At 44.2% G+C, this 16430-nt stretch overlaps 1 protein-coding gene across 2 annotated transcripts in view; it reads right to left on the reverse strand.

Annotated features, from left to right (window-relative positions):
* The window catches only part of GAS6 (growth arrest specific 6), a 64381-nt gene extending 48817 nt beyond the window's left edge, over positions 1-15564 (reverse strand). Inside the window, exons 1-4 of one of the 2 annotated variants that reach the window (XM_051633314.1) lie at positions 15414-15564; positions 14817-14983; positions 1211-1235; positions 365-427 (exon numbers count right to left, since the gene is read on the reverse strand). In XM_051633314.1, the coding sequence (XP_051489274.1) occupies positions 365-427; positions 1211-1235; positions 14817-14983; positions 15414-15474 (316 nt within the window). In that variant the 5' untranslated portion in view covers positions 15475-15564. The remainder of the gene's footprint in view (positions 1-364; positions 428-1210; positions 1236-14816; positions 14984-15413) is intronic. The other variant, XM_051633323.1, reaches the window with a different exon arrangement.
* Positions 15565-16430: the final 866 nt, after the last annotated feature.

Below are 16430 nucleotides of genomic sequence, written 5' to 3' on the forward strand. Positions count from 1 at the left end.
AAAGAAACAAAAAAAAAAGAAAGAAAGAAAATAAATTAAAGGCCAAGCATAGTCTACAAACTTCTGGCAAATCCTGTTTCTCCTCCCTCTTCCCTTCACACCTTGGGAAACTGGTGGGAAAGCAACATCTTGCATGGTAAAACAGCAAAGCAGTGAAAGGGAGAGTGAGACGGCAACAGGTTATCAAAGGGAAAAGGGCCTTCTTTTGCTGCTCAGATAGGACAAGGGATACAGAGTCTCAATCCTAGAGAACAGGAAGGTCAGTACTAAAATAGTATAAAAAATGGAGATGATTGAGCTGCTTCACTCCTTCAGGTAACATGAGAGAACATTTAACTACAATATACAAAACAAAAATGCTTACTATGAACGCATGTAAGGAAATCTGGACTTCTTGTATATGGCGACCCATATTTCCGAATACAAGCTGAAGAACAGAAAATGAAATTGTTATTATTATAACGGTGACATGGCAGCTGTTCATGTAAAATTATACCTGACTTACTGATGCACTAAGCAAGGATTTGAAGGGTGGGTGCAAAATCTATGCAATATTATAATCTCCCAGATGTCCTAAAATTCTTAAGTTCATCAAAATTTTTTAGCTCTGATGTACAGTAGAGCTATAAGCCATCTGAAGAGGATGATCACTCTACCAGATGCTACTATGATTCTAAAAACATGTTAGTAGCTACTCAAATTTGACCTAATAAATCTCTTTTAAAAACCTAAAAAGCAAATGGAGTTTTCTAAAACTGCTGGCATTTGTGATCTTAAGTACTACATATTAAACATAAATAGAAAACAATATGATGCTGCGACTACGATAAAGTCCACAGAATAAGCCAGTGGATCAATCAATTATTTTTTTAATAAGAAAAGCAATTCAGAGCTAAGTTAATTATGAAGGGGAAAAGCTAGAAGACTTCAAATAATTTACTAATGCTGCAAGCTACAGATGTAAATGCAACACCAACATTTAACCATGCAGGAAACACATAAAGGATCTCTGTATGTAAAGCTAAATATAAGTAAAAAACAAAAGCACATAAGGAACGTGCAGTCTATCTTAAAAGTTAGAAACGCATGTTTACTGCAATCAGATTTCCATCAGTTTCCTTAGCAGAGACACTGGAGACTTAGCAGAGCTCCAGTGTTAGGCACTACATACCAGCACTGCCACAAAGTGAAAGTAAAAGCTGCGACTCACCCAAGTATTTCGGGTAAAAATATTCCTGTAGGAGGGGAAAAAAAATAAAGCAAAGATTTATTGAATAATATTTACTTCTATTGTCATACTATTTAAGAGCTGCATTTAGTTTGGTGGTCTTGCATGGCAGTTGTTTAACAAGGTCCAAACACAAACATGCTCATCTATTTTTAGTCAGAGCCAGAAGCAGCACAGTACCATACATGCATTTGGTCTTTTGAAAAGGAGAGAAACATTAGCTACAATCTCAAGGTGTTTTTTGACAACAGCTGACCTGGTAAGTGGCAGTGACTGAGTGTCAAGGCATTTACCCACTAGTCAAGAGGTAAAGGTGCTCATGGCAACATGAAATAGGGGAAGGAAGAGGAATGTAAGGACAAAACTCCAAAGGGAAACTGCAGAAACATTTAGTCACCCCACACCTCCTCAGAGGCCTTCTGTTGATGCAGGAGATGGGCAGCACCCTAACACCATAAACACTAAAATAAAAGGGTACCTTTTAGTCTTACAACAAGCACCCTATGATTTACCATCACCCATTGCCATACCACCCACTCCATTACATCTTGGAGACTGTCCACTCAAAGAAGGGAATGCAGAGGGTTTGCAAGTGAGGGGAAAAGTGACTTTCATTGACCTAAAACTGCAAAGTGCGTTCCTGCTCCTCTCGTGCTACACAGCCACGCGTTACTGTTCCCTACCACGTGTCAACAAGGAGCAGCCACGTGGCGGGAGCACCAGTTTGCTGAAGTGATGTGGAAAAACATTCAGCCTGGTAAGCTCCTGCCAATCTCTTGATTACTTGCATTAACAGAAAGGAACAGCAGAAAAATGCAGTGGTGCTGCATGGAAGGGTGAGAGAATGGCTTAAGCTGATCATTAAACCACATTATTAAAAAATACAGAAATTCACAGCCAGGAAAAAGCATTTCTTTCCAACTTCATACTGGATTTCATAGTGTGTAAGTCACTAGTTTCAGTACTGTTAAAACTGTAACTGGGGTGTGCAATGAAGAAAAACTTGAGAATTATAACACTGCTTAATTTTTTTGTTGTTAAAATAAACCATTTTTCAATTAATCATTAAGCACATGCATAGCATAATTATCTTTATATAAACATGAGCAATTTTCATATAACACTGTCTGCAGGGAGATTGAAAGAGTAAATATCCTGGATGATACAAAACTCATTTGGTCTATCTTGGTGCAAGATTAGAAACTATTTTATCTTTTATTCTTATTACAGATGCTTGAATAAGCTCATGCATTTATACAACGGAGACAGGCACACACTGGGATTCAGTTGGACCTGGACTCTCTAATGCAATCCATTGGTTAACAAGGTCATGTAAATTAAAACTTTTGCATTGCTGTCATCCTCCAGAAAAATCAACCACTTCTGGCAAATATGCTCCAGTTACTGAAAAGCACCATGTAAATTTTCAGCCTAAATCATAAAAACACCAATAAAGAAGTAGAAGTAGCTTAGAGTTACTCTAGTTTTCAATTCCGACCTGAGAATAATAGGGTTGGCAGCTATTGGGGTTGAGCTCTGTAATACCTCTTTGGGTTAACAAACTGAGTGAGGAGCTCAGAACTCACTGCAGTCCTATCTCCCTCTTCTTTTTTTTTTTTTTTAAGTTTCATTTTGGAAAAGACAAGTAAAAAAAATAGTGTCAAAACAGAAGTAAATATAAGCAATCTAAGTGTTCAGATGAGTGCCCAGCTATGCTATAACCACAAACTTAACTTCAGCCAGCACTCGAGGAGAAAAAGAAGTGGCATGTGATGAAATATTCCAAGCATTTTTTCATTATATCTGCTTTATTCAATATATGTCACAAGAATGTGCAGAGGTGTTTAACCACCAACAGGATAAACCAGACACTGGTAAGAACAGCTTTTTCTGCACTTACAGGACAAGAAATAGGAGCTTACATATTCATGGATACCAGCCTAATTGCTCCAAGTCAGTGATGGCAAAGGCATAAAACTTCATTTTCTCCTTGACCTCAGATGAATTAGATGAGTGCTAGAAAAATTGTACAGAGCTTACTTATGAATGACAGGTTAAGGTAACTCATTTTCATTGCACAAATGACAAACTGACTGTATTTAATTCAATGCCAGCTGAACAGCAAAAGAGTGAAACTCTCTGACACAGTATCACCACAAGCTTCATTTCATGAGATATTTAACAGAGGTAAGTGATTTAAACAGGAGGCTATTAACAGAAATTTAATGCATCTTTCCCTATTTTCACCATTTTCTTAAACTATACAATACTACTTGCTGATCAGTAGCGCTTCTACAGGTCTGCAGGACCTGCTCACAATATCGTTCTAAAATAAACCATTCTTGTATGATTCTCATTTTTCTCCATCATAAATTTTCCTTACAACAGGCTTCTGGAAACACAATGGCAATGTATTTCCATTCAGCCAAAAGATGAAACAAGAATGAAGGATGAATGATCTTCTACCTTGAGAATAGGAGCTTCCTTAAACTGAAAGTAGCACTCTCTTTTCAAAACAAACACACAAGAAGTTTTCACTGTTAAAAATTCAAGATGTGCCTAAACTGCACAGACAGACAGACATGCATTATTTCTTATGTGAGCACTCAACCCTACAATGTCTTTTCTCAGTCTTCTGTGCTGTACTAAGTCTTAATGACCCACAGATGTCAGGGAAGATGAAACCCTATACAGGGTCAGGTGTTAAAAACCTGAGACTCATCTTCCCTCCACCAGAAGTCTTCAATCGTATTTTCAGGATCCAACAAATATGCCAAGAGAAATTATTTGAGGCTTGCTAATCAGGAGTTAGCTAAGATTCTCTGTTACTACTCTGCTTATTTTTCAACAAGTCACCTTCAATTTCAGGCTCACCAAACATCACACCACCCAGAAAGCCAGCCAGTACCCACAGGACCAAAATGCAGGAGGTTATTTAACTGTAACCACTGTGGCAGCAAAAGACACCACAGAATTATAGTAAGTGTTAAATTTTCAGCCTGGAATTTGGTAAAATAAGTCAACTTTTAAATGTCAGCAGCCCTTCCCCTTCAGATTTGCTTTCCTAACTACTGCTGAAAATAAAAGTAGGGGCAAAATATTTTATTTCAAAATAAAAACCCATAACCAAATGCATATTGGATGTAAACATTCCTTGGATAACCTGTCTTACAGACACTGAGCTCACCAAGCTTTCTAATCAATCTGCCCAGTAGTAATGTGTCAGTGCACGCAAGAGAAGACAACACCTTGCAAAAGCACCAACCTCCACAAGAGACCAACCTTCACAAACCTAGTTTCAAAAATTCCAGCCTCTGTGCCTGCTCCTACCAAGAAAACCTTAATGCATTTCCACCCTCCTTCCTGTCACCCAACACACTTCCCCTCCACCTGGCTCCTACACATCAACCAGTACGACTACGTCTCCAGAAGGGTCCATCATCAAGGTCCTGGCACCAGGATACTGGCAGCCCACAGACCTGCATGAGCACGAGTTACACACCATGTGTCATGTGCCACCAGGAGTACAGCTCAGCAGGGATCTCGAGTAAAGAGGGAGAAATAGGAGACAATGGGAAGTTTCTCAAAACTACAAGTCCCCATCCTTTGAGTGAGGTATAAAGTAGGGCATGAGGCCAGTCCCTCCAGGCAGCTCCTGGCTTGCTTTTCAGCTCAGTTCAAGAGACCTTTTCCTTGCTGTTCAGGAGACAGAGCTGTGCTGTAACAGAAAAGTTCTAAACTCTACAGCCTCCAGCCCTTCCACATAAACACAGGTACATCCTAGAAGGAAGGCTTGCCACACATTAAACACAATTACTGGTTTCCACAACAGTAGTGCAAGACCTAACAGTGCGTGCTTTTACTTCAGGGTAGAGTGACACCAAAAACTTTTTCATGGGGTTAAGAACTTCCTCCCCCTCCTACATGCAGAGCTTATTCCTGTCCTTACAACACAGTCACCACAACATTCAGTGTGGATATCTAAAATGAAAAGAGAGTGTAAGTTTAAAAGCAGCCTCAAAGAAAACCAGACAACCCAAGCAAACTCATCTCTACAAATCCACATTGTTAAAGTTTTAAATTTGTTTTCTCTTGCAAATATAGCTGAGGTGAAATAGTTAAGAACAGTTTCTGTGGAGCCACCCGCAAAATACCCTGTATTGTATCAACTGAGGAGAACAGCAACGTGAAAGTTAAGAATTCTTAGCAGGGCTGAGGAGTTGAAGGGACAGAAATACCTACATTAATTTCCCTGCCAAAGGAAACCTACAATGTGACTGGGGTCACGATCTATTTTCAACCCTATGACCAAACTCTCTCTGAGTGCTAAAATCCAGAAATCAGTGCAATTATACTGGCTGTGCATTAGTCCCACTGCATTTTTTAAGAAGATGGAGGAACACCAAATCAGAACAGGCGTTAACGTGAGTCACTGTATAAAAATAGACCTTCTGAAAACATAACAATGATCCTGTCAACACCAGGAAAATGTTCTCACTGTTGCTTGAAGTAATTGGCAACACTGGAAACCTCAGCCAAAAGAGCCTGCCAACTGCTTCTGTTTGTTTTGCTGGAGTTCTAGGTCAGGTAAGACTGATCAGCAGTGGATCTAATCAAAATCACATTTGAGCAGTAGCAGCAGCCGATAAAAGACGTAGTCTGCAGAAGGACTGTTCACATTCCTGGGCAACTGGCTGAAGGTGGCCCTGCCTGAGCAGGGATGTTGGACCAGATCACCTCCAAAGGTGCCTGCCAACTTCCACCAGCCTGTGACTCTGATTCTGTGGCTGCAGCAGCACTGCCAACACCGGAGGATCTCACGAGCTTGTGTTAGCAATGGTAATTTCTAAAAAGCACTTTCTTAGTTACCTAGTTACCTCTCAGCGAGCAGCAACAACTCCCACATTATGTCCTTTTCTCATTTCCATATAATGACTCTCCTTTTTCCTCTTTCCTTCAGGACTGAATGTTTTCTTGGGCATGGCCTGACCTCCTTGTTTATAAACATACTTGATGTTTCCACACCACAGGCACGCACTACCCTTGCAAAGAAATGCCCATTAACAACCATAGTTGGCTTTAACTTAGTGTTTGACAGTTGTTTGAGCTGAGAATGCAAAGCTCACTAATACTCAAGAGCTCCTTGTAATTTTTTGAACTCAGTCCTAGGCCTTTGATGCATAGTAAATCTTATGCTGATTAATAAGGCCTTCTTCCCATACAATGTAATTAAACTGTCCCACAACTCAGAATTTTTAATCTATGGAAGCTATAGTTGCAGAAGTTACACTCGAATGCCACACTGCTTGCACAAGCTTTCCTTCTCACCATGAGAAACCTTACACTCAGCCAGGTTAGTCTGCTTCCTATTTTGCTTTGGGGCAATCTGCATTCTCCATTCAAGGAGCAAGGACAAGTTCTCTCCAAAATTTGGCAAGTGAAGCTTTAAAGAAGCAAGCAGGTCATGATGCAACCCAAAAGCTTGAGATCTCATCTCCTACCACCAGAGTTACTGTTGCTCAGTATAGCTTTTAGATTTTTCATCCATTTGCAAGAGTATCCATTTCACTGTCCCACTACTCTGGTACATAAAGACTACGGCTGCCCTTTCCACCAAGCTGTTTATCTTTCCAAACAAGAAGCATTCAAGACCCCACTCTCTAGCATCACCCCTTGCATAGAGAATAGACACCACTTCAGAATCCCGAAGACTGGAAACAAAAAGCATCTATTGCTGCATCTTCCCTCACCCTCTTCTGAGAGGCAGGACTACTTCCCAACTGCATACTGAGGTGCCACAAAGCAAAAGATGTTGCTCTGCGATGAGGAAAACCCCACCAACTATTAGAATGCACAATTACAGGAAACAAAGTAATCAAAAGAAGGGGGGGAAAAAGTTTCTGTACGTCACAGAAATGCAAAACACAGATACTTTACATTTGTGATGATGTTCAGGACACATAGAGATGATTTCCATATGCAGCCTGAGGCAGGGTTTGATTGGACCGTAATGGTGTGAAATGGATGTAACTGATGCCAACAGCCAAATAGTCCAAGAAAAATCATTTGTAGAGCTCTTCCAACAAGGTGGTTGCATGTGCTTTTAATTTATTCTTGGTGCAATTCAAAAACAAATGTCTTCAGATTTCCTCCACCACTTGAGGATTGAAAGGCTGCCTTCCCTCCAGCTGTACCAATGTGCCATTTGAAAGGAGGATCCCAGTTTGACAACAGATCTCCACTCACTGTCGCTTGTTTGAATCCTCACTTTTTGCAATATTTACAGTATTTTGTACCTGTTGTTAAACTAATATTCATATGAAACTTCAGTCAAATTAAGCACACTAGTTGCTTGCTCCAACTACATCTGCTGCCCTCCCAAATGTGAAAACAAAGCCTGAAAAGATTATTATGTTAATGGAGGAGAAGTAACCTGGAAGAATCCCTTCCTCCCTGCTTTCCACTGGTTCTGTTTTCAAATCAACATGGTTTTAGTTATTTAAAACTTGTTGAATTATTTCACCGGGGACTGAAGTCTGAGATAATGAATACTTTTGCCACTTATTTAGTAACTATAAGCCTGAAAGTTTTCCCCTCTTCATACCCCAGCTCTATATCTCTCAGTCTCCAGAGCAGTCTCTCTGCTGTCTGCAGCACTGCCGTCTGCAGCTTCCTTGCTGTGTCACAGAATAACAAAATGGCTTGGGTGGGAAGGGACCTTAAATATAATCTAGTTCCACCCCACCTGCATGGGCAGGGGCACCTCCCACTAGACCAAGTTGCTCAAAGCCCCATTCAACCTGCCCATCAACACCTCCAAGGGTGGAGCATCCACAGCTTCTCTGGGCAACCTATGTCAGTCTCTCATCACTCTCATAGTGTAGAATCTCCTCCTCATATCTAACCTAAACCTCCCCTCTACCAGTTTAAAACCATTTTCCCTTGTCCTCTCACTACCTGCCTTTGTAAAAAGTCCCTCCCCACCTTTCTTGTAGGCCCCTTCAAGTACTAGAAGACTGCTATAAGGTCTGCCCAGAGCCTTTTCTTCTCCAGGCTGAACAGAATGTCCATTCTCCATTTCTTCTAAACCTCGGATGCTGAATGCATTCTTGTTCTTATTTATTGGAAAGTAATTGCTTGTAATTCATTAACTTCACTAAGATTCAGGAGCACACGTGAACCACACTGCCAATTTACAGATTCAACATTTCTCTTACCTGACTCTCCTGCAGCTGTACTAAAAAACTCTGTATTAATTTCCAGTAGGCTGCTCCTCTTTTTTCATTTAGAAAGAAAATTAAATTACCTCTTAGCCACAAAACATTCTTCTTCATTTTTAATTGTTTTTTTCCCCCTTATGTATTTATTAAAACCTACTGTATTCCTCTAAAAAACTGACTTAATAACTTTATCTGCTTTTTCCATTACCTTCCTTCTTGACCTAAAGCCTTTATAATCCCCTTGCTTCAATTTACCATTCTTAGCATCTTTTTCCATCCTATCTTCAAACAGCCCCTCAAGTGTAATATTCACCACTTTGGGTTTCTCTTGTTCCTTCCCTCCTGCTGCACAGGAGGTTTAGTGTCTAGTGCTTTTGTGATGTGGTGTTTCAGTATTTCCAGGTCTGTTCTGAACTTCTGGGCTAAACTCACGCAAGTGGAAACAGATAAAGGCATTGGGTAGGCTTGAGTCCAGCAGAGTTGATGGAGCTGCTTCTCCTTCCACCAACAGCAAACTTTGCTCACCCTTCTCAGCAACTTTTGATAAAGAAGCATTTAGCTAACAAATGTGTCACCTGCCTTCTAAGGCAGGCAGGAATATTTTTGTCACTCTCCTGCTACTGGACTCCACCGCCACAAACGTTGTGTCTGTACCAGCAAGCAGATAAGATGCATCTTGCTCCACAGTCTCAATCTGTTTGCCTTCCCAATCAGTTAGACCCACTGGAGTTTGATACGACTCTCTCTCATCCTGTGTTTCTCTTACGAGAAGGAAGAAAGGGAAGGAAGAACAACTGGTGCTCACTCAGATCGCATCCCAGCACTAAGCTAGGGTGCTGCTGTGATATACATCCAGGCCTTCACACTTTTCTACATCCTTCTTTTCTCCTTCAAGCTATACCTGGACAAAGGTCTACATCTCCCCTTATTTGCTTTCTCAAAATCTACTAAGCAGGTACCACTGCATCTGGGAATCCACCCATACAGTGAGTTGAAGCGCAGAGTTCTCCAGTAACCCCTTCCCTCTCTCAGGTGAATTCTGCACCAATGAGAAGAGATACAAAAATTCATTTTAGCTGTAAATCTCGCCCTCCCTCCACACTCTGCCAAAATGCTATACCCAATTGGTATCTTGAGAATTTTCACAGCAAATAAATCCATATTTTTGCCTGGATCTAGAAAGGACTGTTCTATACAGGGATGATGACATCTCTATTTGAAGATGATAACAGTATTTTTCATGTCTAGACTACACAACATTCACTAAATTACTCAAAGAAATTTTATACTGCTTAACTCTGCTCCTCTCCTCCCCCTACATGCCTTCATACTTTTCTGATTCGTATTTACAAATGTGTATCTACCTTGCTATTCTTAGAAATAAGACCTAAATATTGTCTGAAAGCACTCCTCCTAAAAGTTCAACACAAAGTTTGGATGACTCTACTCCATGCATGCAGCATATCTATCTAACCATAACCATGTCACACAATGAAACAAATAAAGAAATAAAACCAATGAGCCAGCAACAGTATGAAACACAACCAACTGACCATTATCACACTGCATATATTGCTTCATCTGCTTTTCAGCTTCTCGATAAACCCAGCCTAGGAGAAAGAATGCTGGATGTTTTGTTAGGATCAGTAATTTTCAAAACATGACTGGAAAAAGCCTCAAAAAGCCTGGTCTGGTCTCACTGCTGTGAGTGGGAGACTGGACTAGATAAGTGGACTAGAGGTCTCCTGAGTCCCTTTCAGGCTGAGTTACTCTGTGATTCTCTGCCAATGCTTTGTGTATCTGAAAAGCCATAGATTTTAATATGAGTTTGGAAGCAAGTCCTTCCAAAAGAACTTCTCATGTGGATGCCTGTGAATCAGACGTTCACACTGCACACACACAAAAACCATCTGGCTTTCCGTGGTACTCTGTTGAAGGACAAATCTATAAAGAGTAAACACAGGCAGCCAGCCTGACCTACATCAGAGCTCCTGGTGGGCCTAACAGCTTCCAGAGTGCTCAGCACAGCAATTTCAATGGTGACCTGCAGGAACAACAATAGCAACAGCAAGCAAGATGTGCAGAGGCACATGCTGCACTGACAGTGGTACCAAACGATAAGCAGCTGCATTCAAATACCTTCCCTATGCTGAGCCTTTCAAAACAGCAAAATGCCTTGCACAAGGACACATTTTTGCTGCATTTATTCTTCAGTGAAATCCAGCGTTTCCAAGAACACCAGCAACTACACTCCCTTCTGCCCTTTGTTTTACATGCTTGGATGACCACATTTTTAGAACAGGTCAACCAAATTCCTGAGTAGTTTATCAGTCAGTTAACAAGCTGTAACACCTTGACTTGCATACCAAGGTCAAATATTTCTGCATCATTGCTTTTTATAAGGCCTCATCAACATTTTAAATAAGATAACATTCTTATCTCTATATCCAAGATATTTTGCAACTTCAGCCCATCTGTCACACCTAGCATATCTTTTTAATAGATCCCATTTATAAAAAGTCCTCATACCTCCCATGAACATGTTTTTCCATCCTTATTCTTTTCTCACTGTGCTTTTTTTTGTTTTGGTTTGGGATTTTTGTTTGGCACCTCTAGCATAAATGAAATTATAAAACAGGAACCATCCCAGAATTCTGCATTAATATCTAAGGATGGTATAACCTGCTTCATGAAAAAGGCTGCAAGACTCATTAACCTAGGCTCACACTTTTTACCATGTATAGTCATACAAATAGCACAGACTGAGTTTTGTTCTGCCTCCTAAAAAAAAAAAAAAGCCCACAACAACCTAAAAATGTTTCAATTGATCTTCCTTCCTCCAGTCTGAGTGAGGCGATATTTATATTTTCCACAACATAAAAGACAAAAGCTGCACTGGCCTGCAAATGAAAGGCTATTTAGCCTTGCCTAATACATACACTATTCTTAGCAGTTGATGTAAGTAATCACTCATGTGGCAACACCCGCATTCAGGTTTCAGAGAACGTGCATCTTCTGCTGATGGCTTGCAGATGGTGCTTTGGAAAGCTTATCACTGAAGCAATGGGAAGCAAGGAAAAAGGGTGCTCTGGTGTAGGCAAACAACATTTCATTCCTGTTTACTGATCTATCCAGTAGGTATCTTTCCATAAAATGTTATTCTTGGCTAGATGTGGTAATTGGCTGGATCAAGCTATAGTTTTATCAGGGAAGCATCACAAGTTATGCTACAGCCTTACTTAGTCGTACATGAACTTCTGGTGCTGACTGAACTGGTTAATGCAATTTCATATCCCATCTTTAAGTCATAGGTCTAAAAATTAGGCCTTGAAATTCTCTCCACACAACCACAGAAGAGTTAAGAATGGCAAGGTTTGTAAGGAAGACTCCAACATTTCATTAGATCATCTGATGGGAGGGGATAGGGGAGAAAGACAACACCTTTGTGCTCACATCACAAGCCTTTCTTGAGGTAAAATAGAAGCAGCAAGCTACTAACTATTCTCAAACTAACCTTCAGTTGTCAAGGCTCCAAGACTATTGCTCCCATGGGACAGTACACAGCCAGATGCGTACATTTGTGCCTATCTGGTGCTTCAAAGCATAAAACCTGGGAGATACAACAGCACGGATGAGCAGCGCACTGATGTGTTCCCCATGGCTTGACTACTACGGGGTTAGCCATAGCGCTCAGTGGAGGGCAAAAGTGCTGTAGCTGTTTCTTTCTTTTAGGACGTAAGTACTTCATCTCTGTGACCACATTCAGCAGGTAGAGACAAAAATGTCAGCTTTCTTGAAATATAAGGAACCATTAGCTATCAACAGTCATCTGTACATCTCCTCAGTCCATAAAAAGTCCTCACTTTACCAGCATGGACCAGCTGCAGCCTGAGAATATGCTGAAGCGTGACTGCAGTTACTGTAATTCCTCAACCAGGGGTTGTTTGTCAACAGTTTTCAACTTTCCTGAGTCAACTCTATCTCAGCTAGTTTCCTTCTTCTGTCAGCCACCAGGACAGGATGTACAAAGCAGAATCAGTGAAATGACAGCATGACAACTTCCTAGCATTTAAGAAACACTTCCATTACCTCAGATGCCTATTAAAGAGATATGAAAAGATCAAGTCCGATGAAAACGCACATGAGGAAAATACTCTGCCCATCAAATCCACAGATACTGCTGGAGAAGTAGTCACCTATGCCTTACAAAGCACTGAAGGCTCCAACATTTATTGTAGTAACAGCCCGAATACATGACCTCTGTCACCACGCATCAGAAAACTACTACTGAACAGCAGCTGCTGCCTTCATGTTACATGCTGATTGCAAAATGGATAGCAAGGGCTATAAATCCCCCTGAGAGATGGTAGCACACTGGCTTCCCTGTCAAATTGAAGCAAAGTAACAGCAAGGAGTAGGACACACTGCACATAACCAGTGAGTTCATGGCTCTTGGGAGGTTTATGTCTGAGAAAAGGTATGCTCATCCACCACTGCAGACCTAAAAGTATTACAAAGTACAGTACTTCGGTGCAGAAGTTAATGTAAAATAAGCAAGGGGGCACTGACACTAGAAGATCATCTAGCCTTAGTGATATTTCTTCAGAGGTTTTCAGACCAAGGAGAGACCAAGCAGCAGTAACAAAGAAAATGCACCGAAAAAATAAAAATCATTTGCAATGACAGGAAGTTTGCATCGTCCTGCAGAACATGCTTAAATGGCATGACTGGATCTTAAGAGAAATTATATTGCACATGAAAAGATTTTAAACCAGAATTATTTTACCATTTTCATTACAGTAAGAGAACTGTGTATTTCTTCCAATACACAAAGGAAGTACTGAATATTGTTAAAAAAAATACTCCTGACACATTTACACAGTCTACCACACTCTAAAGTGATCTATCACTGCATGGCCCTTAGCTACTTTCTTGGCCAGAAGCCAGTTAGTAACACTGGTGACCTCAGATCACCTTTATTCCAGAACGCAACAAAAACACATTTGGGCTACTTTTTTCCTGCGTTTGCTGCTATATGGTGAATATTTATACCGAGCTTGAAGTTACGTGATTCATCATGAATATGGAAATAGCCATGCCAGCCAGTCTCACCACGTTACAGTTATCCGTAACCTGTATTTGCTTAGTTTTGCAGGAAAGAGGCAAACACCACTGCCTGCAGATGTGACGACATCCACACAGAAGACAGGTACCACTGAACACTGCCTGGGCACATGCTCCACATTAAGCTCTAAATAACGAGTGTCAAAAACGAAAGCCAGCATCACCATGTTTTTGCTGTACTTACTACTGCCTTGTGACAAGAAGCTACTGCACTGTATAGCCAGGGCTGAGCCTGCTAATGAAGCACACATGTCAAGGCTTGTCTGACTGGAGCACAGAACATCCCCTCAGATGAGTCCCTCCCTTGCCTGTGGTGTTTGTGTTTCTGTGTACACACATACACATGCTCTCTCTCTCTGTCCTATCTTCTCCCTAGAGCATCACAGCATTAACAGGAACATGCTGTGCAGTATCAACTTAGTTCAAGCACCAAGAAAAACCACTTCCCACTGCTAAATCAATGCCAGGTAATCTCTGCTATGAGAACAGCCTACTCAAAACAGTGTAGAGAGGAGGTGTAAGTAACTGAAGAGTAAGCCAAGCTTAGTAAAGCAACACAACTGCATCCACATGCTGTCCAAACTGAGAAGAAGACTGAAAGGAAAGTCAGCCTCCAGAAGACTAGGAAAGTCAGCTCCACAGGCTGTAACTGTGTGCAACCAGGCTCAGCGTCAGAAGTGCAGCAGGACCATGCTCCCACACACGTGCTCTCCCGCTGTCATAGTGACAGGTCCTGAACCCACTAATTCCAAAATGCTGACCAAGCTGAATATGGCCCAAAAGGATGTGTGTTTCTGCTATACTTCTTCTGAGAAAGCCCTATTCTGTCAGATGTCACAACATTTAGGGGATTTCAAATACAGCAGGGCTGGGAGGGTGAAGCAAAGAGGGATGGTAAGGTGTCCAACCAGAGAAGCAGTAGCATCATGTCACACTGGTCTTGCTCATGGGTTTACACCACTCTCAGGAGACAGCAGCCATGCCAGCCAGTGCCAGGCTGGGCTGCTCACCCAGACCTCCCCCACGGTGGCAATTCTGACCGGACAGCACTGCCACACCCCTTGCACAGGCCAGAGCTAGTTACGGCTTCCAGTCAGTCACCTAATGGTTCTGGTTCCTCCTCCTGCCAGCGGCTTCCCCAGCTGTGCAGGCAGCTGGCAACCAGCCGCAGATGGATGGAGGGCGAGCTGGAGCGCAGAGCCGGACAACCCACCCAAATCTCCGCGGCGGCTCTGTGCCCTTACCGTCTCGGGGTCGTTCTCAAAGACTTCCCGGGCCTCCTCCTTGCTGCAGTGCTCCTCCACGCACTCCCTCTCCAGGTGCCCTTGCTTGGTCTCCTCGAAGATCTGGTAGGCTCGCCGCTGCCTCTGCCGCAGGAACTGGGCAGCATCCTGGGCGCGCAGCAGCACGGCTGGGCCGCCGATGGCCGGGCCGGCGGGAGGGGTCGGGGGGAGACGAGGAGGAGGAGGAGGAGAGGAGCAGGAGGAAGGGGAGGCAGCGATGAACAGCCGAGCCCGCCCGACACACACACACAGACACACACACACTCACCCCCCGCCAAACCGCCCCGCCGAGGGGCACCGACCGAGCCCTCGGGGGTGAGGGACGCCCCAAGCCCCCTCCCTGCCCGTGAGTCGCCGCGGCCCCCCACAACACCGACCCCGCACCGGCATCCCCCGTCGCCTTCCCCACCACCGCCCGAGCGCCGGGCTGCGCATCCCGCCTCCTCACCCCCCGCCCCCAGCCCCAGCAGCTTCACCCCGGGGGCGACGGGGGATGCTCGGCGGAGGGACAGTCCCCCCCCAGCCCCCACTTTCCCCCCTTCAACCCGCAGCACTCACTTGGCGAGGAGTCCGCCGCCAGCAGGACGAGCAGCAGGGCGGCCCCGAGGGGCTGCGGCATGATGCGGCTGGGCCGGGCCGGGCCGGGCCGGGCCGGGGGGCTGGCGGGGAGCGCAGCGGAGCGGGGCGGGCGGCGCGGGCGGGGAGGGCGCTGCGACTGAGGGAGCCCAGCAGGGGAGCCGGGGAGCCAGCCGCTCGCCCGTCCTACCCAATCGCTCGCCAAGTCGCCGCACCAGGGACACACCCCGCTGGCGGCGGGGCAGCCCCCCCAGCCACCCACCCACCCACCCACCCCCGCCCGCCCCCGCCTACCTGCCCCGCCGCGCTGCGAAGGGCCGTGCCCAGCGGTGGGGGCGGCGGGGGGCAGAAGGCGGGGGAGCCACGGTGATGGGCGGGCAGGAGGGCGCGGGGAGCCGGCGGCTGGCTGCTCCCCTGCCGCCGAGCCGGCCGGGCTGGCGGGCACAGCTCCCTCACAGCGCTGGGGCTGGAGAGGCAGGGAGAAGCCGGCACCGAACCCCGCCCGCTCCTGCCTTCAGTCAGAAACCTGGGTTCTCCCCGCGCCCCAGTACGTGTTTTCTTCACAGCTGAGTTTTCTGTCTGTTCCGGCATTTAAGGACGAGCTCCTCAGGAACGAGGTGGATGGGGTTCATGCCAACAGGTTGCAAACCGTCCTTCGTGGTCCCCGTCCTTCCGTCGTGACACGGGACGTGTCCGATGTGGGAAGCCCCGGTAGCTGCGGTGAGGAGCTGAAGGGTCAGACCCGGGGGTGTCTGTTGCCACCACTTTAAAGCTGCCCCTGTTGTCTGCCCTGTAGACATGTCAACGTGACAGATAACTCAATTAGCACCAAATCATATAATAGTAGTACCATCAAACGGTTTGGATTGGAAGTGACCTTAAAAATCATCTATTTCCAAACCCCCCTGCATGGGCAGGGACATCTCCCACTAGACCGGGTTGCTCAAAGCCCAAATCTATACATCCTTCAAGATTCCTGTGATGGCATGACTCGTGTGA

The sequence above is a fragment of the Apus apus genome, chromosome 1, assembly GCF_020740795.1.
Source record: "Apus apus isolate bApuApu2 chromosome 1, bApuApu2.pri.cur, whole genome shotgun sequence".
Taxonomy (NCBI): Eukaryota; Metazoa; Chordata; class Aves; order Apodiformes; family Apodidae; genus Apus; species Apus apus.